Here is a 26,992-nt window from a genome sequence, read left to right as displayed (position 1 = left end):
CAGTTTCCAAACAAAAAAGATGACAGGCGTCCTGTAATTCAAATACTCAAAAATATGCCAAGTATACCTCAGCAAGGACCCCTGCAATCCCATCAAGGTCAAGGGTGCCGACACCCCTGACCGCCTCCTTTTCAGAAGGAGGAACTGCTTTGATCATGGACTTGGCTACCTCTACCAAGTCAGGCTCCTGAGGGCCGGCTGCATCAAGCGTAAAAAAGCAAGTTAGACCTACTCCAGAAGGAAGCAAGTGAGTTTCTACAAGTAATTGTCCATACTTCTAGGCGGCCCCTCCGGAGTTTTAGAAGAAGTGGTCGGCTGCTTCTCAGCCGCCACTGTTTTCCTGGAAGACCCAGGAGAGCTTGCAACAGTCGTCCTCCGGGCCTTGGGGTCCGGCTGTTGCGAGGAAGAAGCTCTTGGAGTGCCCGACTGAAAAAAAAAAAAAAAAAAAAAAAAGAGTTAGTATATGCATAAGACAACAACTCCTAAAAGAGGAAGAGTTTCGAGGCCTACCAAGGGTGCCCCTTGTTGGGGGAGTCGGTACAGGACTGTTGCATGAGAGAGGCCCGCAACATGGCCGCCGCAGTCTTGGACGCTGTTATTTTACTCATGGCGTCAGCTGCAAGAAATAAACAGCAAAGTTAGTAAAAATCCCAAGTAAACAAGGCGTGAAAAAACAGTATTTGTCAGGCCGGCTACCTCTAGAGCACCGACTGCTGAGGCCACAGGCGGCCAAAAAGTACTCGTCATAGAGCCACTTGAAGCTCGGGACGCAGTTCAGGGGTACTTGCTCTCGTACCCCTGAAGTAGAGTTCACCCTAGTCTCTACTTTGAAGAGTCCTTTGTCTAGGATCTGTTTTTTAGCCTTTGGGGGAACAGGCGGCATGCTGCGGCCGCCTGCGAGAAGAGGAGGATCCCTATTCCACTTGTTAAAACGTTTGTTCAGCTCCGTGTCTGAACCCTCGATGATAAGGAAGGTGTTCCGCCAATCCTTCCATTTGTTCGCCTTACCTCTCGTCATGAGGTAGCCCCTATGGCTTGTTAATTGATACCAGCCGGTACCTCCCGACTTAGGGGTCCGGCTGAGATAGTTCATGTGGGCGAAAGCCTCAAAGTTTGGCTCCACCCCGTACATTTCGCACCCGGCCACATAGCCGAGTACGTTTACCCAAGAGTTGGGGGCTAACTGCCATAACCCCAAATCATACCCATCTAAAATCCACTGAACAGCCGGATGTAATGGGAAGCGCAGTCCAGCTTTGATGGCCGCCTCATAGCAGCCAAAGCAGCCGCCATCATAGCTGGTACCAGCCGGCCAGACGACAGTGTCTTCTGGATCTGGCACGAACAGTAAAAATCCGGGGCCCATTCTGTGGTTAGCTATAAAGCTCTCCACTTTGTCTTTCATGGCCGCGATCCGGCCCCGGGGTACCGTGCAGTAGTAGGGGATGTTTTCCTCTCTGTAAGAGGCGGACGGCTCCGCCCAATTGCTCCCCTTCTCAACTGCATGAGAAAGCCTCGCCTCTTGTAGGCGGCTGTTTCTTTCTTCTGAGCCTGGAGAATCGTGGCCAGAAGAGCTGGACTCGGACTCATCCTCTGACGAGTCCGAAGAGGACGACTCCTCCCCTCTCCCAGAGGGGCCCGCCTCCTCTCCCTTAGAAGGAGCAGGAGAAAAGTTAGACATATCAACGGTAAAACGGGAAGGGACCGCCTTGCCCCTCCCACAGAACTGTCGGCTTGGCAGCCGCCTTGTTTCCTTTCTACATCTGGCGCTTGGTCAGATGTTTCACTAATGGGCACCCTTTGGGAGGAGCCGTCCGAGTTTGAGATCCTAGCAGTCTTCTTTGTTCTGGCCATCACGTTCTGCATAGACACAGATATAGTCGGACTTTGTATAAAGGGCAAAGATGGGTCCAGAAAAGGGCAGGCGGCACTCCTAGTCCTAGATTCAGCCGTCCCCGGTGACCGGCTGATCACTAACTTAGGTCGTGTCGTGTGCTTCCATGGTGCCATTTCAAAAAATAATAATAAGAAAAAAAATTAAGAATAAGAGAACCGACGGTTACCTGAACGAGTGACGACTGATGAAGTTCTGAAATCCCTTGCAAACGGCTTGTCAGAGCAGGCGGTAGGCAACAAAAGTGTCAGAGCAAGTTCAGGGGTCCGAATGTTCTCGCAAAGTTCTCAAATGTGAAAATGACCGAAGTCAGCACCTCCTTATATAGGCAAAGTGAGAAGGCGAAGGGTCGCTTCCAAATTCAAAATTTGGGCGGGAAAATCTCTCGGCCATTTGCAAGGTGACACCTGTAGCAGGCCGTCGCCTGTCATCGTGCGGCACCTGTCACAGGTGACACGTGACCAGTCACGTGCCACCTGTGAGGGGCAAATGATTAGGGGATTTTTATCCACCAATCACCGTCTGACAAGTGGACCAACCAGGTTCCGCCACGTGTCCTTCACGTAGGCCAATAGGAGCTTGCCACGTGTCAATCACAGATACGTCCTCTACGGATCAATTGAGACACGCCACGTGTCCACCCATGCCAAATGGGAAAACCGGCCACCAAGGCCCAATCCTGTTATGAGGCCCACTCAGCCCTAGGTTTACCCTAAACCTAGATACTGGCACGCTTCCCGAGGATATAAATACTCCTCTTAATCCTCATTAAGAAAGAGAACTCGAATAACACACGGATTATACATTAAACACTCTCACCTAGAGAGACTAAATCACTTTAATTTCCGCACTTATTACTCCTTAAACAAGTACTAACTTGACCGTTGGAGGCGGAGCTCCCAGGAGTCTCCGTTATTTTGCAGGTACAGGCGGCCGGTTCCAGTCTCGGTGTTGTAACTCTCCCGCAGGACATCAGAAAACCCCGAAACACATATATACAAGACATCTGGTAATTTTCCTAAAAAATTGATATTATTTTATTATCAATATTGTAAATAAATTTGGCGAATTTAAATTATGAGTGGGTCACATTGAAGAATGAGGAGACATGACTCCACTTTATTTATTTATTTATTTATTTTTAAAAGACTCCACTTTATAAAGTAGAGGACAATTAGCCGAATTGGTATAAAACTTAGCACCCTTATGACAGATTGATATTGGTATAAAAGTTATCGCCGGCGGCAAATTGGTATAAAAGTTAGCATGTTGTGACATATTGGCATAAAAGTTAGTCACTAGTGTCGTATTGGTATAAAAGTTACCATGTGATGACATATTGGTAAAAAAGTTTATTAGTGATAACATTTAACCCTCTTTCTTCTGAGAATAATAAGCGTAAATTGTACAAAAGATAATTCTTATTTTTTGTAGCTTAAATCTATTGTTTTCCTTTACCTTTTTTTTTTGTTTTAAATATTTATTTTTCGAAACTATTAAAAGCCCCCAAAAAAGTTAAAGAATAAAAAAGAGAAAAAAAGGAAAATATAGAGAAATATTCTAGATTATGCAGAAGAAAAATTACAAGAGCAAACTCTTTGATTAAATACTTTCAAGATCATATTGAGCTTTTTTGTTCCAAATATTCAATTTTATATAAATATATTTTCTCCCAACTTCATAAATATCACAACTTATTACATGGCAATTTTCATTTTTGAGACACTAAATTATAAAAATTTCTCTTTTCATTCATTTTTTGAGATTTTTTTTGAACTCACGATTTGTTTTTGTTATTATTTATCGATTATCTTAGGTGAATGAGCATGAAAAAAAAAAACTCATTCGGCAAGAAAAGAAGGGTGAAATGTCACAGCTTGTTAATTTTTATACTAGGTTGTCGCAATTTGTTAACTTTTATACTAATATGTCGCCGATGACTAACCAATTTGTCACAAATTGCTAACTTTTATACTATAATATGTTACTGGCGATAACTTTTATACTAATATGTTACAAGGGTGCTAACTTTTATACCAATTTGGCTAATTTAGTATCTCGAACTAATTTGTATTAGTTCCCTCAAAAAAAAAAAAAAAAAAAAAAAAAAAAAAAAACTAATTTGTATTAGTTTCTTCCATCGAATAAAATCAGTTTCAATCCGGGCAACATCAACAACAGAATTATTACTTCCTACACAATCATTAGGCTAATTGACATGAGCACCTTTCAAATTTCATGTAATAACACTAATGCTCTGGAAAATAGTTGGCTACTTTATACTACGTGTGATTACTTCCTAGATATTTGAAACAATGGTGATGTTAATCTAAAGATTTGCACGATCGACATATTATTCCAGTTAATTTAAAACATACAAGTTGAGATAATATTATTAGCTATTAGCTAACACCTCAACTAACAAATCACAGCGTATCTTTACATAACATTGACTTTTCCTGGTCAATTTCCACCCAAAAACATTAACAGTACACACCCTTATTATAAGTTCTGGTGCAGAAATTCATCCCATAATTTCAGAAATTATAATAATTAACTTAATATTATTAGCAACAAGATTATATTTATAGAAATGAAAGTGCAATTTAGTATTAGCACTAACCAAATTTTTCATATGATCAAAATTCAAGTGCCAGCTAATTATAACACGAATGATGCTCGGATTATTGGTTTTAAATTGTATACATAATGATCTAACATACAATGTCATATCCTGCTCCCTGTATGTTCATCACAATCTCAAGCAACAGCTACGCACGAGTGTAAATGACACCATATATCAGTTAGGTTAGCTAATAAATCATTTAATGGTTAGCAATTGGCATGTTTTTTAAAAAAGATATTGAGCATAATTTGAAAATGTAAGCACTCGTGTGTATGATCCTAGAATAAAGGCGAGTGCCTGACTGTAGAAGACCATGCAATTTTATGCATTAATGAATGCCCTTACTACAAAATATTCTGAAGCTCTTCAGCAGACATTTGGAATACTAACAGCTGGTAAGCTATGAAATCACGTTCGTCCACGCGTATTATCTTCACATAATTGACCTTGATTTAATCATAAGTTACTTTAATGGAAGATAATTGCATTTATTATTCTATTTTTCTAAAAAAAATCTTATAATCAACAAACTTTTTTTTTTTCCCTTGTAATTCTGTACAAGCATTAGAAACAGAGATTGCTTTAAGTATATAATAATCAACAAACTTCAGTAAATTAGGATTTTCAGGTCTAAGAACTCTAGTAACTTTTGAGAATAATGATTGAAATCATAAACTAGAATGAAGAACACAAATATAATTGGAGAAAGTTATATGTATAATATATTCATTTGTATCATTGTATTGTATATTCACAGTATCAAAAATTTTTGTACAGCTATCTATTTTAATTCTAGTTACTAAGGACATTGAGAAGAGTTGATCTGGTCTTCATCAAATGCCTAAACAATGATTCCAAAACTTCATCAATTTCTTGAATTTCTGATTCTAAATTAACTAGTTGTGACATGTCAACATTCACTTTCTTCACAAGAAGAGCATCAACAGCATCAAAGGATGTTGCTGCTTTCTTCTCAGATTTTTGGCTAAAGAAAGACCAGCTACTCTTCTGTGATCCACCAATGTAAGACAACAAAGAGTTAAAGACTTCAGCAGTCAACGCTTGCACATCCTTGAGCATGCTCTCAATGGCAACGGGCTCAACTGCATTCATATCTTTCAAGCACTTCTTGATTGTCTTCTTGGATGCTTTTCTTGTTTTTAGGTATTCAGCGACTTCATTGGTAATGTCAAGTTCACCGCTGCATCTTCTTCGAAGAACTGATTGAATGTTTTGGATCTGTTCCTTTGACACTGCCAAGACATCTCGAGATGTTGAGCAAATGTCAATGAGTCTTAGAGATCCATCTAATACTTGTTGAGATTGTGATACGGTTTTCTGATTTTGGGGTAGTTGAAGAAACTCTTCAACGCACTTGTATAAATCATTTAGACCACTAAGTTTGGTGGTCAAGGATGAAGTAGAAGCAGCTTGAGAAGATCTCAATCTGTTTAATTGTTGATCCAATTGCTCAGAAACGGGGTGAGAGTTTGAGGGGAAACTGAAAGATCGAGTGTGGATAGAAGCCATTTTGATATTCGTTTTAAGTTTGTTAAGAGGCTTAGAGTTGTAAGATAGAAGTCTTGAGTTGTTGATTATCTCATTGTTTTGGCTCTATTTATACCAAAGTAAGAGAAGACAGAAAGAATCAAAAATTAAATAAGACTCAGAGAGATAACATGGCCTTCATTGGGCTTGTTTCAGATTGTCTCTTCACAGCAAACTAGCCAACTCATGAATCAATCGATGATGAAATTTGCTGTTAATATTATATACTTTGATATCAATTAAATAAATGAGTTGCAGGATGTTTTGTTATGCAACAACCAGTACAAAAACTGCAAAATGATGTATTATATTAATCAAGCTCCTTTGAGCTGTTTCCTTTATGTGTTTAAACTCTCAATTAAGCAGCACAGCCAATGTGTTTTCTGTAATTCAAGTGTAACTCATGTGGGTGATAAACTATTATATTCGGCGACAAAATGTAGGTATCATGATCCTATAAAGGCGCTATACAAGACTAGAAATGAGGGTACTTATCTCTCATTCGATGCAATGCAAACTCCATCGCCTGTTCTAGCTTGTTCAATGATTACTCGCTGCAATGCAAAACTCCATCAGACCCATCAACCGTCAGTGTTCCTCTGTTCCACGCTAAATCACTGCAATGCAAACTCCATCACTCGTCCGTGTTTCACGCTTAATCACTGCAATGCAAACTCCATCACCCCATTTGAGAGGCAGAAAAGGTCCAAATTTTAATTGAAAGTAAAAGCATTTCAAGCAGCATAAGAAATTCATCAAACACCTTATAGGCTTTCCCGAACAACCTTGGCCTACTAATGGAATCTACAGAGCATATGCATAAGAAATTCATGATTTTGATTTGTTAGGTTTTGGGAAAGGATTCAAACAATGGCATTTAAAAGGGTGATTGATATAATTGAAGATAAGGCCATCGTAAGAAAGGCGTCATTAGAGGAGGTGCCATTTCGATACCAGGGTAGTTTGGGGTTATGATTACTTATGAAGAGTTTGGTCATACGAGAAATCCAATTTGCAAATAAAAAGTCTTGGCGAAGACCTTTGGTGTTGAGAGAGATATACACCCGGGTACACAGTGCATCCAAGGTATTTGTTTGTTCATTTGATGGTAAATTCAGTCGTTATCATCGAAATGAGCAAACAATATCCTTAGGTGCACTGTGCACCCGCATGCATATAACAATTTCTATTAGGTGTTAGGGAACATTTAAGGGGTGTTTGTTTGGTTTTCGGTTCAAATTGTGTTTCTATATTGCACTATTGGTTTATTTGATGATGAAATATGAATTAAAAGGGCTCAATGTGTACACCACCGAGAGTGAGAGATAGATCAACTGATTAGAGGCTTAGAACTACCCTCCCGATTCCAAGAGAACTTGAGATCAATTCTCATCTTCCTTGACCTAGTGACTCTTAAAAAAAAAAGTAAATTACAACACCAAGGAGAAAATTTCATACTCCCAAATTCAAATTTTTTTGTGTGAAAAATTCACACTTATTTGTTGATAATTAATTTCAATTTTCAAAGAAAAATCTGAATATGCAAAATGTATCATATCCCATATTGGCGGTGTACTTAAAAATTAACAACATTATAATTAGAATTATCAACGTAATGAGCACCCAACTACAATAGTTGGGTAGCCATTATAAATCTTGAATCATGAGCAATTGGATTGATTAATGGATAGCCATTCGGGAAGGATGGGCTAGTTTTTTATTATTGAATTTTTTTAAAGATAATTTTTTATGTTAAAAAGTTTTGGCTCTATTTTCTTCCCATTATTATTTTCTAAATTGAAATCATTTTTACTTTGGAAAAGTTTAATAAAGGTAATATAATTTTATTTGTATTGGTTTTTTTTATGCATGTCGGGGTAACTTTTTCTTATTTTAGGGTAACTTTATAACGGCTATATAATATTTTACTAGTTTTGTGCCCCGTGCGATGTCCGGGTTGTTTATGAAGTCGATTTAAATCTATACAACGTGGCGCGACACTCAAATTTTATTTTACTGAAAATAAAACTCTAAATTAACAATTTTATCCTAAAAAATTTTATTTTATTGAAAATAAAACTCTAAATTAACATATAAAAAATTCACTTCTGAAGCCAAAGGAGGTTTCATTCCAAAATCATTTGACAATCACAAAAGCAACACCTTGGTGTTATAACATGTTTAGCTTTATCTTCTTTTCTCAATATGGGATAACTATATGTATTGTTTAAAAAGGTTACTCCACCTCACATGTAAGCATTGACGAATTCGAGGGCGAGCCTATCCAACCCCTGGCCCGTCCCATGCCCAGATTTTTCAGTATTAAATACTAAATTGTGGTATTTGTAAAGCAATTGATGAAAGATAGCTAAGTTGGTTTAGTTATTGTTAGACTAGTGCAGCAAGTCAGGGTTTCAAGTCCCACAGGTAGAGCTTGACAATCACTGACACGAAACGATAACACGATCGAAACCGACACGACACGACACGAACACGAAGTTACTGAGAGAAAACACGACACGACACGAAATCAACCCGAACATGACCCGTTTAAATAAAGTGGTCAAATTATGCAATTATCTAACATTTTACATAGTTTTTGATAAATTTTATGAATAATACGAAATTGACACGAGACCAAACACGACACGACTTTTTCCCAGCTCTGATTTGTGAATCCGTCTCATGATGTAAAGTCTCTTTTCACTCTGGTCCCATGTAATATTTTATGGGGTCAAAGTGCGTTTTCACACTTCCCCTCATGGCCTCATAGCCTCATAGGGACCAATTCAATTTGACCCATGGCACTCATTACTCAAGCCATTTAAGGTCCAAACTGTGGTCTGTGGGTCTGGCTCTCTCAACAATTGCATCACATGATTCACAATTTCACATCCATATATCCAACTTTCTTACAAATTTCATCACCATCTTTATGGACATCTCAATTTGTACAGATATCAAAGATAATCTTATACAAAATATATCCTAAACCTAGGATGAGAATATTCTATGGATATTCTCTATCAGTTTTTATCCACTTTTTCGCATAATCCTGAATTTCTTACTTATGTGCGCCTTTTGATACCTTTAGGAGGCTAAAGTTCATGGTTGTTTCATTCTTTGATATATTTTGTTGCACCCACAAGGTGTTTGATGAAATGCCTAAGTGAGATATTGCTCTTGATATGTTTTGATTTTTGGGTTGGTGTATTCTCTTTCAGCCTCATCTCAATTGGGGCTTTGTACATAGACTTCTACAGTAATTATGTAAGTTTGTATTGTTGCCTTGCAGGATTGGTTATAAAGTTTGCAATGAATGAGCCTGGAACACAGTCCAGTTATGGAGTTTGCATTGCAACCGTGTAACACGGACAGGTGATGGACTTTGCACTGCTGCGATTGAGCGTGGAACACGGATGACTGATGGAGTTTGCATTGCAGCAAATGAGCATGGAACACAGTACAAAGGGTACGGGTCTGGAGTTTGCATTGCGTCGAAGGAGAGATTAGTTCTCCACCGTACCCACTCGTGTATAGCGTATTTATAGGATCATGATACCTACATTTTGTCGCAAGGTACTGTACTTTATCACCACATGATTTGTACTGGAACTTACGAAGTATTGTTTAATTAAGAATTACAAGACAAAGAGGAAACAACTGATATGAGGTTGATTAAAATAAGACGTAATCTTGTAGTTTTTGTACTGGTTGTTGCATAACAAAACATCCTGCAATTCATTTGTTTATGATATTAACAGAAAGTTTCATCATTGATCGATTTGTGAGTTGGCTAGTTTGCTATGAAGAGACAATCTGAATAAGCCCAAGAAAGACCACGTTATCTCTGCAAGTCTCATTTATTTTTTGATTCTTTTTGTCTTCTATTACTTTGGTATAAATAGAGGCTGAAGAATGAGATATTCAACAACTCAAAACTTTTATCTTATAACTCTAAGCCTCTTAACAAACTTAAAAACAATATCAAAATGGCTTCTATCCACACTCGATCTTTCAGTTTCCCCTCAAACTCTCACCCCGTTTCTGAGCAATTGGATCAACAATTAAACAGGTTGAGGTCTTCTCAAGCTGCTTCTACTTCATCCTTGACCACCAAACTTAGTGGTCTAAACGATTTATACAAATCAGTTGAAGAGTTTCTTCAATTGCCCCAAAATCAGAAAACCGTATCTCAATCTCAACAAGTATTAGATGGATCTCTAAGACTCATTGACATTTGCTCAACATCTCGAGATGTCTTGGCAGTGTCAAAGGAACAGATCCAAAACATTCAATCAGTTCTTCGAAGAAGATGCAGTGGTGAACTTGACATTACCAATGAAGTCGCTAAATATCTTAAAACCAGAAGAGCTTCCAAGAAGACAATCAAGAAGTGCTTGAAAGACATCAATGCAGTTGAGCCCGTTGCCATTGAGAGCATGCTCAAGGATGTGCAAGCGTTGACTGCTGAAGTCTTTAACTCCTTGTTGTCTTACATCGGCGGATCACAGAAGAGTAGCTGGTGTTTCTTTAGCCAAAGATCTGAGAAGAAAGCAGCAACATCCTTTGATGCTGTTGATGCTCTTCTTGTGAAGAAAGTGAATGTTGATATGTCACAACTAGTTAATTTAGAGTCAGAAATTCAAGAAATCGACGAAGTTTTAGAATCATTGTTTAGGCATTTGGTGAAGACAAGATCAACTCTTCTCAATGTCCTTAGCAACTAGAATAGAAATTCATCCTTGTACAAAAATTTTTGATACTGTGAATATACGTATAAATGAATATACTACACATACAATTATCTCTATTTATATCTGTGTTCTTCATATTTATGCTTTCCATAATTCTTTCAATCATCCCAAAAGTCTCTTGAAACTTGACAAAAACAGGGTAAAATAAAAAAATAATCGACAGTTTGACGATGAGATACATGATTTATCAAAGTTTATGAATCTCTGAACTATAAATGCTTACATTTTTTAACGGAAGAGAGGGGTTGAGATTCCTATTCTTCTACTCGAATTTAACTCAATCTATTCAATATATATGCTAATCGATCGATACGTGGTGTAAATTCCACCCGTGCATAGCTGTTGCTTTGGATCATGATGGACTTACAGGGAGCAGGATATGGCGTTGTAAGTAAGTTAGATCAATAAATACTATCTACTTTTAATGATCCGAGCATGGTTTGTGTAATAAAAGGTTACTAGCTAAGCACTATAATTTTGATCATATGATTTATTTAATTAGTACTAAAAACTAATTCGAACTATATAACCTAGTTAGTAGTTTATGAAACCGTATCAATTATTATTACTGAGTAATTAAATTGCAATGTCCAGCTTTGCTGAGTATGTACATAATTATGGTGGAAGGTTATAATAATTCGTTAATAATCTCAACAAAATGAATTTTAATTTTTCAAACAATGGGTTAAATTATAAACGATTTACATCACTCTCTTTGAGCTTATATACAGACAGTATTAATATATACGACAAGTGGTTTTGGTAATGGTTAATGGCAGTTGAAGTTAGCCATGATGTTGGATCAATTTTTATAGTTTGAGGCCATACTACACTAAAACCACCCAAAAAGAGTGAATATATGTAATGTCCCATATTGTATTTATTCTTTCTAATTCATAGCCTTAAATATAGATATTTAACAACAATGATCACCCACTTACAATAGGTGGGTAGCAATTTCAAAAAGAATTGATTTGTCCTCATCATGCTGGAATTGCAAAAATTAATGTATAGCCATTCGTAAAGGGTGGACTAGTTTTGTTTTTTTTTTTTTTTTTATATTATTTTTTTTTAATATATAGTAAATCTATTAACTATTACTAAAACAGAAAATTGTTGACATCATCCTATTCTCAAACTATATACATGTCACTTTCTCATAAAAAAACTTTCTGGCCTCATGCATTTATGATGTCATATATACCTTGCTTTATTTTTATTTTATTTTTATTTTTTTACGAATTGTTATTGTTATGTTTAACAATTTCATTCAATCTTATGACTAAATAAATAATTTTTTTTAAATTGAAATAATTTTGTATTTTGAACCTTAGATATATAATTTCGTATGCAAATGGTTTGACTAGTTTTTTTTGTTTTTTTTTTATTTAATATATATGAAATCTACTAACTATTACTAAAATAGAAAGTTGATGACATCATCCTATTCTCAAACTGTATACATGTCACTTTCTCATAAAAAACTTTCCAATCTCATGCACTTATGATGTCATATATACCTTGCTATATATATATATATATATATATATATATATATATATATATATATATATATATATATAATAAATAATTTTTTTTAATTGAAATAAATAGATTGACATTGAGCTAAAACTTTTTAGGTACTATTTTTTTAAAAAAAAATCTTTTAAAAGGCTTTAATATTATTTTGTGTGTGTGTGTGTTTTTTTCTAGGAATTGTGTAAGCTACCTAGCTATGAATTGAAGAAGTCATATACTAATAATATGGATGTTTGTTACACAATTTTATTTTTTTTTAATTTTTTGACATAAGTTTATGCAACACACTACATAAAATAATTAAAAGAAGTAAGACTAGAGTTTTGAGTGTTGGAAATGGTAATGCAAACGGATTCTCGCGCCCGACCGAGCGGAGTTGGCTAAGAAAAATAGGAGGGCTCTCGCGCCCGACCGGGCGTCGGATTCGAGTTTTAACGAGCCCGACCGGGCGTGTGTGGCCCGACCGGGCGCAATACCAGGTCTGGGAACATTTTATCTCGCGCCCGATCGGGCGGCTGGTTGCCCGATCGGGCCTGCCTTTTTCCTAGTTCGGTTTGTTTATTTGTCTCCTAATTTCGGGACACATATAAATATGAGCATTGCCTTTCCTGTTTTTAATAATTAAAAATTATTGAACCCTAAACACATAAATAAAAACCTACCCTTTGAGATCTGAACAGTTCTTGAGCAATTTCACTCTTCGGATTCGGGTGCACGAATTACAGGGAGAGTTGCGTTAAACTTGGGGGGCATGCATCATCAGGAAACCTGTATCGGTGGTGGCGTATTTCGCTTTTAAGGCAGTGGATTATTGTTCTACGGCGCGACTGTGAGTTTGAGATTTTCAATCAAGTATTTTCCCTTTCATCTTCTCTATTTTTTGTTATTGGAATCGACAGGTATTTTACCAACAATTTAGAAGCAAAATAGTATTAATTTATTATATAGTTGATTCCTTAATTGTGTGCCGTTCTGTTCAATAAGAGACGAAGGATATTAAGGCTAAATTTATTTGCCGATCTCTGTTAATTACGGCTGAATCAATTTGGTGGATTATATTAAAAGAAAAAAAAAGGGAAATCAGAAATTGGTTGTCTCCATTAATATCATACGATGGAAGTTAATTGTTTTTCAATTATGTTTGATCGCATATGTCGGCCAATCTATGATTAAAGAAGTTATCTTAATCTTGGAGTATATTGTTTGGTGGGAATCATATGTTCGTAGCAAATTGAAGTTGGAGCGCAACTTTTGATCTCTGGCATTGTTGGGCTCCAAGATTTGATGCCATGATGACCAATTAAATCATGATGGCATTGTTGGCATTGTTGCATTTAAGTTGGACAATTAAATCATATTTTTTGTGATGTTAAGGCACTGTAATTAGAATTTCTTTGATGAACTTGATTTTATTCGGGAGCTATTAATCGAAGATTCGAGGGGTGCCGCATGATATGACATGGTTGCATTTCATGTTCCAGTGAGATGGATGAACGATTGCTAGCCCAATGGTAGCAGTCTCCCCGACGGGTAAATTGTGCTTGATATCAGATAAGTTCCTTCTCAAATTTATTTAATTAATGTCTAACTTTACATAATACAGTGTCTATTATTATGTGACCCTGCTTTATATGCATAATTTTATTATTATGAAGAATTGCAATGCAATGTGGGGGTGTTTTGAGTTAGATCTTGAGATTGACTAAGTGACTAGTATGTTAGTGTTACTCTTGTTCAAGAGTGGTTTTGAGGAGAAAGGTTTCCGTAAGAGATGTTTAACTGTGGCTATCTGTTTCTTGACTTGTTGTTTTACAAGTAATTTACCTCTGCTAATGTATGTTTTGTCCAATGATAATTTACTTATGCTCATGGACTTTAATGTGATTTGTCCTAGTAGATTAGGGATGATATATAAATATGTTCTATCTTATGATAGTGTTTTTATTGTTATTTTTCCTAATCATGGTCAATGTTTTGTTGAGCACATAGTATGTGATAAGCTTGTAAGTGTCTCTTTTTTAGATTAAAAAGGGATTTAGAATTATTGGTTCTTTTAATTCTTGTGATCTTAATTAGCTGTGTTCACGAACTTGAAATGTATTTAATTTGCTAGAGGTGTAGCAATTATTTTTCTTGTTGATGGTCTAGATGAGACTGGGTTGATTTCCGTGCTTATTAGCAGAATAAAAAGGCTTGACTAAGTAAAGCTAGAATGGTCGTGCAAGTTTGAAGTGTAAGTGCCCCACATGAGGTAAGGATGGGAATTAACATTCTATATGTCTTTACAATCTATTAATATTCTGTGAATGTTAGTATTGTGGGGGTTGCAGATATGTTTCAATTGATTATTTGTGTAGTAAGTAGTTCACCCAAGAATTTGGTGGATACTCCCTATTTGTTACCCGAGTCATGATTATTTTCATGTGGTATATGTGATGTGGAGTTTTCCAATAATGAAGAATTGACTTCTATATATGTTTCACATAAAGCATGAAGGCTTGTGGGACTGTGGGTGATATGTATGCTGAATATCTGCTACGTTTATCATGTACGAGCTTGATATGTTAAATCCTTGAAATGTCTCAAGTATATGTTTTCCTATGACATGACATGTTAGTCTTGCTCGTTCATAGGATTTGTTCTTGCTTCCTAAGCTTTATTCTGCCAGTAAAGTTGATGAGTTCATCATCTAAGGTGTATTGGATAGATTAAAGCTTAAACTAGTGTTATATCATCTTGGTTTTACTTTCTTGATCGAAAGTTGTATGTAGATGTTTGTTGTGTGGTATATATTCATGTAGTGGTGAATGGAAAAATCCTGAACCATATGGATAAACCTGATTGACTAGTTGTGGAAAGAAGCATGTTGACGCGAGTTGTGCACTCTCTTTGAGTCTGATATGTTTATTGAGAAGAGTATATCTTGCCTTGCTATTAGAAATCCATCTGTTGTAAGTATCTTTCAAGGAGAGTTGTAAGGTGGTTGATTGGAAATGGGCTAAAGGTAAGATACTATGTTGTTAGGATTTATTCTGTAAGTTTGGTGCTGACCATCTCTTATGACTCACCTGGTTTGTTCTAAGCTTGTCTGATTTGCAGTAAGGTTGCTTAAGCTTCCTAGCATGATTGATTGTAAATCAAGGGTGTGTATTTTAAAACGCATGCACAGGTGATAACTTAGAAGATGAGGTATTTTTTGTTCATGATATTATATCCTTTGTGATATGTATGGTGAGTGGAGGTTAGATTTGAGTAATCTAACTTGTTATGTTAAGTTTTTCTTGGCATGTGATTTGAACTTCTTGATGCATGTGTGATGTTACTATGGTTCGCATTGATAGAATTCATTTGCTAGAATGATCATAAGTTGTTAACTTCACATGCATGTTGTTAATTGAGATAAAGATGTATATGTGTCTCTAAGCCAAGAAACAAGTACAAGATAATGTGATAAGAAGAATGGTTCTAGGCAGTATGCCGATGAACTAATAAAGGTACGCATCAATCTCATTATTGTGATGTAGAGAAAGTGGTTTGGTAAATTATATTTATCATGTCTAAGCCAGAGTTATTTTTCATGATTTGACCTTGATATTTGATTCAAATGTGCTAATGTTTTGCAATCTAAATGATGAACAAACTATTCTTGACGTGTAGTGGTTTTGTTGTGAACTATATTGTTCATTATGTTTGTCAAGAGAGAATTACTCAATTATTGTTTGAGTTTCAGATAGTACAGGGATGGAGGTTAAAGTGAGAAAGTTTCTCAAGTACCTATCTAGTAAATTCTAAGAGACAATGGTTGAATGAACAACGATGATTAGTTGAACCTTTTCGGTGTATGGTTTTTACATGATGAAGGGTGATGCTCTGTTTTGAGTGCGCTGCAAAACAAATTGTTGTACACTATCCATTATGAAGAAAAGGTTCATTAGATTGGATGACGTGGTCAAGAAGATGATTGTTGAAAAAAAATTAATCTCTGGAAGTTTGTCCATTGTGGGGGTAAGTTGATCCTCATGTTCTCTACATTATTTTTCACAAGTGTCTATGTATGTTGTCAGGAACTACAGATCGATGTAGTGACAAAGTTAGACAGATCTTGTGGAGGTGATACTCATGTTAAAGTACGTGAAAGCAAAGAAGTATCAAGCAGGTCCTTATACTAGGATGAAGCACAGGTAAGTGCTTGATTGTCTACGAGAATATATTTAAGATCCTGTGGGGTATTTTAAAAAATTCTAGAGACGAAGTTTAAAAAAAAATAAAAAAATAAAAAAATTGAGTCTACATCCTGAAGTGATCTGGCTTAATAACCCTCTAATTTATATGGTTATGAGATGCTTTGGTAGACTTGTTGTTTGATGTTTGCAGGTTGAGCTTTAAGTTCTCTTAATATGTCCATAACCCAGATTGGGTGGTCAATTGAGACAGCTTACATGGACACACCAAAGTGTTTTAATTTGTTGAACTTTTGTTCTGCATGGGTCTAAAGCCTTGTTTTGGTTGACTCATTGTTGGATTTACACCATTTATGTTTATTGAATCTATAACTTTTTTCAGTGGTTTGTTGATCAGGTGGATTCAGTAAGGTTGAGCGTGGCTCTTAATGTCACTTGTCCAGTTATTCTTTGAGCAGGGACTGATAATGGTTCTTAAGTGGATTTAAGACCATTAACCCAGTGGCTCTTAGAGTAGGATTGATAATGACACCGAAGGTAGAAGGTTGAGCATTGCTTGCTCTTAATACTACTAGCCCAGTTACTACTCGAGTAGGGAATGATAGTGGTACCGAATGACTGAGGTTAGGAGTATCCCTTAATGCATCTAGCCTAAGAGCTCATTGAGCAGTGGATTGATAGATGCACCGTCGAGTTGATAGGGTTGAACTTTTCGTTCTTAATGTTCTTATTCCATTGCATAGAAAATCTTGGGTTTGCAAGGTGCTTGAATGTGTTTTAAGCCTGCAAGGAAAGACCCTAGATGTGCTGGGAATGTGTATTTTATACACAGACGGAACACCTACTTGAGTACGAGGGGTGGCCTCCTTCAAGGGAAAATTGTGGTGTAGTTTTCCTGAACTACTCATGAGAGCCCAAGGTGTAGGCCAAGATTGGCGGAGTTTCTTAAGCTCTAAAGTCAAGGTATGTGTATACAAGGTCCCTTCCTCGCTCCTAGGAGTTCAAATCTTAGGATACTCACTAGGGAAGTCTTGAAAACCTTGTGCACTAATGTGTTAGTTCAAACCTTTGGATACTAACATTTAAGTACTAAGACTTTCATTTACTGTTCAGATTTCATGTCGATAATCCGCTCGCATTAGTGGGGGATTGTTGGAAATAATAATGCAAACGGATTCTCGCGCCCGATCGGGCGGCTCTCGCCCGACCGGGTGTCAGAGTCGAGTTTTAACGAGCCCGACCGGGCGTGTGTGGCCCGACCGGGCGCGATACCAGGTATGGGAACAGTTTATCTTGCGCCCGATCGGGCGGCTGGTTGCCCGATCGGGCCCGCCTTTTTCCTAGGTCGGTTTGTTTATTTGTCTCCTAATTTCGGGACACATATAAATATGAGCATTGCCTTTCCTGTTTTTAATAATTAAAAATTATTGAACCCTAAACACATAAACAAAAACCTACCCTTTGAGACCTGAACAGTTCTTGAGCAATTCCACTCTTCGGATTCGGGTGCACGAATTACGGGGAGAGTTGCGTTAAACTTGGGGGGCGTGCGTCATCAGAAAACCTGTACCGGTGGTGGTGTATTTCGCTTCTAAGGCAGTGGATTATTGTTCCACGGCGCGACTGTGAGTTTGAGATCTTCAATCAAGTATTTTCCGTTTCATCTTCTCTATTTTTTGTTATTGGAATCGACAGGTATTTTACCAACATTGAGAGCCTTCTGGACCACGTCCCGCTGCACCAATAATAATGTTGTCGTTAAATGTTATCATTGTTTTGTTTTTCCAATGTGCTTCAATTTATTTAAATTACAAGTATGTTTAATTTTGTATTTTGAACCTTAGATATATAATTTCGTATGCATATGGTTTGATTAGATTAGATTAGAGGTGATCAAAGTTAGCTCGGCCTGATTTTGGACGGGTTTTGGGCAGAATTTTCTAGCCCGATTTTTTTTAGGCGGGTTTAGGAATGCGTTTTTAAGCATATTTACACTACAAGAAAAAAGATCAAAGTGGGCGACTTTAATCGGTCAAGGAAGGCAAGTTATAGTTTGCCTTGGTAGTTGCTATCAAGGAGGGCAAAATTATAATTGCCCTTTTATTGCAGAGCAAAGAGGGCGAAATTTACTTTCATCTTTCTATTTCAAAGCAAGGAGGGCAAATTTCGTTTTCGTCCTGTATATCAGAGCAAAGAGGGCGAATTCCATTTTCGTCCTCTATTTCAGAACAAAGAGGGCGAAATTGTAGTTTTGCCCTCTAATTTTAGAGCAAAGAGGGCGAAATTTTAGTTTGCCCTCGTTGAAAGTACTAATAGTAATAAAATAATACTCCTAAATACAAAAGTTACATAAAATAATATTACTAAACCCCCAAAACAGAATAAGGTTCATTCTCTCTCCTCTCAAAAATGATGAACCCTAAACCCCCAATACTGATTGCTTCAGTCTTATTCTGCTCAATCATTTGCTCAAATCTTAACCTTAATCTCTTGCTCGAATCTTATTCTGCTCGATCATTTGCTCGAATCTTTTGTTCGAATCGCTCGAATCTTCGGTTCGAATCGCTCGAATCATTTGGTCGACTCTTCTGCTAGAATCACTTGCTCGAATTTGGATCGAATCTGCTCGAATTGAAAGTTTCAGGTATTGCATGTTACATTTGAGATTATTCAAACTGTTTATCGAATTAATTGCTTAATTTCTTAATTGTATGAGCTATTGATTACCATGAATTGTGATAAAAGGATATTTAATTTGGATTATCTTATGATATTTAATTTGGATTATTCTATGCTCTTCCGATTTTTAAAAAATTTTGGTCGGAATATACTTTGAAATTGTGTAAAAATCAAAAAAATTTGTTATATCTTGATCACAATTGCTGTAATTTTTGGGATTTCTACTCCTAATTTAGTCCTTTGTATAATTGAAATACAATCGTTCTTAGTAATTTCTGTTTTCCTAATTAATCTAATACTTCATATTAAATTGGACTTTAACTTACAATACAGTAAGATGAATTTGTATATGAACAAATGGCAGGGCTTATAATACAGTATATGGTAAGTCAATGAATTTGTGACAGACACTTAAAATTTGTCAATCTTATACTTCATTTTTTAAAAAGATATTAAAGCAACCACTTATTTAATTGGTGGATTTAAGTGGTACTTCTCGTTGAACTTACCAACCAATTAGAGTAGTGATTATTTTATGCAAATGAGTAAATGACGTATATAAAGTTGGAGTGGTAAATGTAATGTGTGTACTAGTCTACTGTCGTTTGACTGTGTGAGTATATCAAAGTTGGAGTGGTAAATGTAAATGACAGCAGAAGAGGTGGGAGAGGGAAGAGAAAGAGGGGAATTTTAAGGTTTTAGTCCAGGCTGTGACACCATGTTAGAATGTATACAGTACTACGCTGGTTATGAGTTGTGTATTACCTCGTATTACAAGAGTCCTAGAGCAAACCTAATACTCACAGGGTAGTTACAAATATATTCTCTTAAACAGAATAATACCTGTGGAAGTAGTATTTAAGTTGATGACAAGTGTATGTTACTTCTTGTGGTGAGCAGGTTTTTTGCCTAGCATAAAAACCATGTGTATCAACTTATTATGTTAAGGTTAAGATTAAGGTTATGGTTTGTATATGTTAATACTAATTTGAACTCTCCATAATGACTTGTTTTCATAAATTTGTTTTATCAACTTATTATATATTCATAATATTATAAAATATAATGGGTCTTCTTTTAAAACTCCAAAGCAATGCAATTAGTATTATTATTAGTATTGGATTCTCATTAAAAAAAATGAAAAATGAAAATGTAGTACTCACTAATGAATTTAAGTTTGATAGAAAGTGTGATGTTTTTTAAACATGGATGATTAAAAAGATACATGTATTCACCTTTTTTTATAACAGTGTGGTATACTTATATATTGTTTTATGTAATATAGAATGGATAATGATAGAAGTTGGATGCATGTTGAAGGGTTGAATGGTAGGCTTCAACCAAGTTACCGAAATGGTGTTAAATACTTTCTTGATTTTGCTTTCAAGGACACTAACCCTAATTCTGGGGATAAGAAGAGGTGTCCTTGTTTGAATTGTCTAAATTACTTTGACCATGACCGAGCGACAATGCGTGTTCATCTCCTTCAAGTGGAAATAGACCCTGATTACAATCCATGGGTATTCCATGGAGAGGAACAATCCCTTGACATCGGTGAGATGGAGATGTCCGAGGAGGAAGGTGATGAGTTATATGATGAAGATCCTCTTGTATAAGAAGAGATGGCTTCTTTGGTACATGATGCGACAAATGTAGTGCCGGAGGAGCACGATGGGGATGAAGGGGGTGGAGATTGTTCTGAGATTCCCGATAAATTTTATAAATTGATGAAAGATGCAGAAGAAGAGCACATGCGATGGCATAAAGAGAGGCAACAACTTGATGACAACATATTAAGGCACCCATCCGATTCAATGGCATGGAAGAAGCTTGATGAATCATTTCCGGAGTTTGCAATCGATCCACGTAATGTTAGATTAGGTCTTTCGACTGATGGTTTCAATCCCGGTGGAAATTTTGGCGCTAATTACAGCATTTGGCCAGTGTTTTTGGTGCCATACAATCTTCCACCATGGATGTGCATGACAAGTCCATACATCATGTTGTCACTCCTAATTCCCGGTCCTAAGTCTCCTGGAATGGATATTGATGTGTTCTTAGAACCATTGATTGATGAACTTCAAGAATTATGGGAAGTTGGGGTGAAAACTTATGATTCACATAGTCGACAAAACTTTACAATGAAGGCAGCCCTATTGTGGACAATGAGTGATTTTCCCGCTTATGGAAATTTGTGTGGTTGGAGTACTTGTGGTAAACTTGCTTGTCCATCATGTCACAAAGATACCTCACATGAGAGATTGAAGCTTGGAGGGAAAGAATTCTTTGATGGCACTCGACGATTCTTGGATCCTGATCATAGATGGAGAATGGATAGAAAATCTTTTAATGGAGAAACAGAAAGGCGACCACCTCATATCCCTTTGTCGGGGGATGAAATAGTAGAAGCATTTGATGGTGTTCCGAATGTGATATTTGGGAATAAGAGAAAGAGAACTCAAAGATACTTGTTTGACCAATGGAAGAAGTTTAGTACCTTCTTTAGACTCCCTTATAGGTATTGGAGAGAAAGGTTGAAGGCTGACTATTTTTCAAATCGCAAATCTTTATTAGAGGCAGAGCGTGCTTTCCCACCTTCAATAAAACTTGAACAATGGAAGTGGCTTGTTTATAACTATTGGAGCTCTCCTAAGCAGAAGGTAAGTAATAGGAATGCTCTTGTAATCAAAATTCTACAATTTTCATTTCTTCCCCTTTACTAATCCTATATGCTATTTTGTAACCTTTAGGAAAGGAGTGAGAAGAATCGGGCTAATGCTCTTGCAAAGAAGATCAAGTCGGCATGTGGTGCGAAATCAACAGCTCGCATAATTTATGAATTGGTGAGTATAAATGTTAAAATTAATCTGCATCATTTAGATGATCTTCTGGTTCTGTTTCTGTTTCTGACCATCCTAATCTGAATCTTAATTTCTGGTTCTGTTTCCCTTTAATTTCGATATCAAATAATCAGTTACCAATTAGTAACACAGTCTGTTGGTGGAATTTTCATTGTGGTTACATCAGATGATCTTCTGGCTCACATTTCTGGTTCTGTTGCTCTGATTATTATTGTTTCCTAAATGGATTGATCTTGCTGAAATTAATAAGTGTATGGATATGATTTGATAGGAACTTGAGGCACAAGCTTGTGAAAATGAGAATGAGGTCACCGAAATCAATGGTTCTAGTTCAAATGTAACCACTGCATCCCAAGCTAATGATGATCCCATGTATTTAAAGTTATGGGAGAAGTCAAAGAGGTATATTGAATATTTGTCTAATGCACGAACACTTTGTTTTTCTTTATTTTAAAATTCTGACTTTGTTTTATCTTGTAAGGCATAAAAATGGGAAGTTTGACGATGAGGCCGAGGAGAAGTTCAAGGAATTAAGGGAGTTGCATGAGAAAGAAATTGGTGAAAAGGGGGTTGATAATCTTACTCTTGAAGAAGCTTATGTGAAGGTTCTTGGACATCGTTCAGGTTATGCCCGTGGTTTTGGCAAAGGGCACCCGGTGTCGTCTAAAGATGGAAAGATAGGAAGAGCTGAGCTGGAACATAATGTTGAAAAACTACAAAATGAAAATAATATTATGCGAGCTGAATTGGAAGCGTCTAAGAAGAAACAAGAAGACCTAGAACAAAAGCTTCGGTTAATCATGGAGAAAATTGACCTTGATGCTTAATAGAGGTAATATTTTATACGAATTATCTACACTTATGAATTATCTACTTGCTTAATAGAGGTAATATTTTAGACTCTAGCATGTCTGTATCAGTTGCAGATAACACTTCCCCTGCAACAGTGCTGACTGGTTCTGCTCTTTCAGGGGTTCATTTGGCTGTTTATGAGTCTGATTCTCAGAAGATCATTTGGTATATGGTTCACTTTTTCTGGACTATATGCTGCATTTTTATTTGCAAATTCTGTTTATGATGTAGTTGTTTTTAGGAGAGTGAGACATGTTAAGGTTGTTCAGAATAATGAAGGTAGTTCAGAGTAATGATCCTAACCTTCAAATTACCCTTTCATAGTCATTATTAATAGTGCAATAATATACTAATTTGTTGCTTTATTCTTTGAGATATGTTCTATATACTAATATATTTCTTTATTAATTATTAGATATTGTTGATCATTTAATTGCTTATTGCTGCTATTTGTTTTTTATTACAGGTCCTGCCCTTCTGGTTGATGTACCAAGGGATAACAACATAACTGGTACCCCTCCTAAAATTCTGTTTGCTTATATATTTTGTTAAAATTTCTAGGATGACTAGGGTATTGTCTTATTTTATTGAGGTTACTAGGTGTACACACTGCTTGATTTAAAAAGCAGAGTATGTGGATCCTGGTTTAATGATGCTATTGATACTATTATGAGATATGAGCACTTAAATTGGTAAATTTGAAAGAAGTTTAAGAGTGACTTGTGGTTGGAGTTAGGATAATACTTTTGTTATGAATAGCAATGTATATTGTGTTTTTTGTAGATAATACTCTTATTATGAATATTGTAGAATAATACTGTTGTTATGAATGTTTGTCTTCAACTACCATCTGTTGTAATACTCTAGTGTTTATTAACTACCATCTGTTGTAATACTTTTGGTCCTGTTTTTGTCAAGTTTGCAGTTAGGAGATCAAGTCAATGTTTTGGGGATGGAGGACACCAAAAGGCTGGTTGCAAGGATGAGGAGATTGTTTGATAGACAACTTGGTTAATACTTTTGTATATATTTGCTATTATAGAAAACTTGGTTAATACTTTTGTATATACAAAATTAAAAATTTATGCCTATAGCATTAATTAGCACCTATCATAGAAAATTTATGCCTATTAGCACCTAGAATTATTTTTTTTAAAAAAAAAAAATGAAAAATTGAACAAAGAGGGCGACTTTGATTTTTCCCTTTTAAAATATGATCAAACAGGGCGAATTTTGAGCAAGGAGGGCAATATAAATTGACTTGTTTGAGTTGATTACACAGGGCAAAAAAAAATTCGTCTTGCTTGATTCAATCAAAGAGGGCGAAAATTTTGCCCTATTTGATTTTGATCAAAGAGGGCTAAAATTTTTGCCTTCTTTGATATTTAACAAATAGGGCGAAAAACTTGTATGCCCTTTGAAGCTAATAGGACGAAGCTAACAGGGCAATTTGAGGGCGATTTTAAAATCGCCCTCTTTGCCTAATAGGGCGAAATTTGAACCTAAGAGGGCGATTTAAATTGCCCTCTTTGATATAATATCTTGTAGTGTTAGTTGAGTTTTTAGGCCCGGTCTGAAAATGGCCCGAAAAGCCAGCATTGCTGGACCATTTTGGGCGCAAAATTTCAGCCCGAAGCTTGGCCTGGCCCGAGAAGTCGACTTATTTTTTTGGCTTTAACTCGATCTAGCCCGCCCAATAATTACCTCTAAATTAGATAAGGTTGGCTTTTATTTTTATATTTTGTTAATTTGTAATTTTGATGAATGATATGTTTTTATGATATAATTTACAAGTATATACGGATAAATTTTCATTGCAATAATTTTTGATAAATTTTCATTGCAATAATTTTTTTAAGTCTAATCTATTTTCTACTAGATGTTTAAGATTTTTTTAATTTTCCAAAATCTTCTTAAGAGTTCTTCAAATTCAACTCCCCTTTTTTTTAATCACATGTCTCCGAAGAGACGCCGAAATTTAACTCTACAAACCTCTAACTCAGATAAAAAATTTCAAAACATATACAATTACAAAAAGGCCAACATCTTCAATTCCCATTCTAATGTCACTTATATTCCAAAGTCTAGAAAAATGAAGACTATAATACAAACTTTGTTAAAACAAAGACTACAACAAGGCGCAAAAAAATTGTGAAGTGTTATTTTAAGACAAGTGAGAACTACTTCAATATGATGTCATGACAATTCATAAAATTTAGGGCTAATCTTCATATCCTAATATGTTTTTACATATGGCATTGTATCCAATAATCCAATTGATGTGTTTTGGGTCTCATATGATACGGTATTTGGGTGGTTTCCTGCCTTGCGATTTTCTTCTTGTTCTTGAAAAGGATTAAAAGAAGTAATACTTAACAGAGTATATATATATACATTCGGGTGTAACTAGAATTTAAAAAGTAAAAAAATTATCTTAGGTGGAAATGTAAAAGTTTTTCTATACCACAATGTAGGTTAATTTGATGATGAAACGAACTATAGTGTTCTTTTACGGATTCATATAGGAAGCACAAGTGCACAACTGTACAAGTTTTATGGTCAACAACACTAGCTTATTATTATTTGATTAAGGTAATTTCATTCTTATGCAAAAATTGAATATGCAAAAAAAGTCCCATATCGACAATATAGTTAAAAAGTAACAACTTAATAATCAGAGTTATCAATGATAATGATCACCCAACTACAATAGTTGGGTAGCCATTATATTTAATTTCAAAGCCATGATAACAATTGAGGAGTGAGGGGATCTCCCCCCGTGTGATGGGGTTCGACTCCTCACAGCCCCACTCCTGAGATAGGATGGGGGCCCTTCCTCACAGCCCCACTCCTGAGATAGGATGGGGCCCTTCCCTGTAGTTAATTAATAGCCATCCGTTAAAAAGTTGGTGATGAAAAAAACACATTGATTGAGAGTTTAAAAGACGTACATGAAGGAAACAACTCTAAGAAGCTTGATTAATAGCAAACCATTTTTAAGTTTTTGTCATGCTTGTAGTACAACAAAACGTACATCCTGTAATTCATTTCTTTATTTTACATCAACTACTCGTGTATAATCTTAACGATCGATTTGTGAGTTGGCTAGTTTGCTAGTTTGGCTAGTTTCTCTCTAATTAGAGACTTAAGAATCTTATTTAATTTTTGATTCCTTCTGTCTTCTCTTACTTGGGTACAATCAGGCACTCTCCTTTATTCCTGGTTCATACACACGAGTCTTTCATTTTTTTTAAAGGGCAGAGGAGTTGAATTTGTTATATATATTCTTCAAATTTTACTCAATCTATTTAAAAATGCCAATTGCAAGCTATTATTTGATTTATTTAAATTAATTTTCAAGCCTACTTATATATATGGTATCATTTACACTTGTGTGTAGCTGTTGCTTAGGATCGCGATGAAGATACAGGGAGCTGGAATGACAATTAATGTTAGATCAATATGTATACCGTCCTTAATCGATGATTTGAGCATTGTTCGTGTGATTATTAGCTGGGGATACAATATTATTTACAAAATCTAGTTGCTATTTGGGTATATTATTATGTAGGAAGAAAATATTTCATTATTATCAACATATTGGAATTAATTAATACATGTAACAGCTAAATAATACTATAACTCAACAAATGAAATGAATGTGCAGCATCATATATAACTCATAAGGATGTATTTCAGTGGAATTTGTCCAGGATAAGTCAATGTAAAGATAGGGTTTGATTTGTTAGTTGAGATTTTAGCTTGTGAAAGATTAATTAATTTTATAACAAAATGATAACCTCCAATACAATGCAATTTAATTTGTATGTTTTAATTTGATTTCAATTATTATTGTGAAAGAGGACCTTTTAAGTGGTCGACTTTTTGAAAAAGTACCTTTTAAGTGAAAACTTGTGAAAAAAGACATTTTAAGTTGCATTTTATTTGTATGGGGTACTTGGGTGGTCAACGTCGGAGCTCCGACATTGACTATCACGTGACTTATTTTTAAAAAAAATCTATAAATTTTCCTCCTTTTCCGACCTAACCCTTTG

General features: G+C 35.8%; 3 protein-coding genes across 11 annotated transcripts; 2 read left to right on the top strand and 1 right to left on the bottom strand.

The window, feature by feature from the left end:
* Positions 1-5,312: 5,312 nt before the first annotated feature.
* On the bottom strand, positions 5,313-6,050 carry LOC110723649. The gene has a single exon (XM_021902993.1). It carries the CDS (start codon positions 6,048-6,050, stop codon positions 5,313-5,315), a length of 738 nt encoding a protein of 245 aa, XP_021758685.1.
* An 888-nt stretch (positions 6,051-6,938) lies between these two features.
* Positions 6,939-10,798, top strand: LOC110723648. The gene is made up of 3 exons (XM_021902992.1): positions 6,939-7,026; positions 9,364-9,416; positions 9,977-10,798. The coding sequence occupies exons 1-3, from the start codon at positions 6,939-6,941 to the stop codon at positions 10,796-10,798; spliced, it is 963 nt and encodes a 320-aa protein (XP_021758684.1).
* Positions 10,799-18,903: 8,105 nt separating this feature from the next.
* On the top strand, positions 18,904-24,070 carry LOC110723893. 9 transcript variants are annotated; one of them, XM_021903308.1, is made up of 8 exons: positions 18,904-19,189; positions 20,510-21,884; positions 21,975-22,067; positions 22,357-22,487; positions 22,567-22,917; positions 23,057-23,102; positions 23,404-23,448; positions 23,863-24,070. In XM_021903308.1, the coding sequence occupies exons 2-5, from the start codon at positions 20,847-20,849 to the stop codon at positions 22,910-22,912; spliced, it is 1,608 nt and encodes a 535-aa protein (XP_021759000.1). In that variant the 5' UTR covers positions 18,904-19,189; positions 20,510-20,846; the 3' UTR covers positions 22,913-22,917; positions 23,057-23,102; positions 23,404-23,448; positions 23,863-24,070. The 9 variants fall into 9 exon arrangements, with proteins under 9 accessions (XP_021759000.1, XP_021758997.1, XP_021758999.1 ...); XM_021903305.1 differs by having other exon boundaries at positions 23,856-24,070; XM_021903307.1 differs by lacking the exon at positions 23,057-23,102.
* Positions 24,071-26,992: the final 2,922 nt, after the last annotated feature.

Source organism: Chenopodium quinoa, unplaced genomic scaffold (assembly GCF_001683475.1).
Source record: "Chenopodium quinoa cultivar QQ74 unplaced genomic scaffold, ASM168347v1, whole genome shotgun sequence".
Taxonomy (NCBI): Eukaryota; Viridiplantae; Streptophyta; class Magnoliopsida; order Caryophyllales; family Amaranthaceae; genus Chenopodium; species Chenopodium quinoa.
The sequence above is the reverse complement of the archived record's forward strand: the minus strand, read 5'-3'. Positions and strand labels throughout refer to the sequence as shown.

What these genes read in the sequence shown, in the direction of transcription:
- LOC110723649 (XM_021902993.1), bottom strand. Translation starts at nt 6,050, where the DNA reads ATGGCTTCTATCCACACTCGATCTTTCAGTTTCCCCTCAAACTCTCAC.
- LOC110723648 (XM_021902992.1), top strand. Translation starts at nt 6,939, where the DNA reads ATGGCATTTAAAAGGGTGATTGATATAATTGAAGATAAGGCCATCGTA. An exon ending in GGTGCCATTTCGATACCAGG is followed by an intron (nt 7,027 to 9,363) that starts GTAGTTTGGGGT and finishes GTTGCCTTGCAG; the next exon opens with GATTGGTTATAAAGTTTGCA. An exon ending in GAACACAGTCCAGTTATGGA is followed by an intron (nt 9,417 to 9,976) that starts GTTTGCATTGCA and finishes TGGTATAAATAG; the next exon opens with AGGCTGAAGAATGAGATATT.
- LOC110723893 (XM_021903307.1), top strand. Translation starts at nt 20,847, where the DNA reads ATGGCTTCTTTGGTACATGATGCGACAAATGTAGTGCCGGAGGAGCAC. An exon ending in GGAGCTCTCCTAAGCAGAAG is followed by an intron (nt 21,885 to 21,974) that starts GTAAGTAATAGG and finishes TGTAACCTTTAG; the next exon opens with GAAAGGAGTGAGAAGAATCG. An exon ending in CTCGCATAATTTATGAATTG is followed by an intron (nt 22,068 to 22,356) that starts GTGAGTATAAAT and finishes ATGATTTGATAG; the next exon opens with GAACTTGAGGCACAAGCTTG.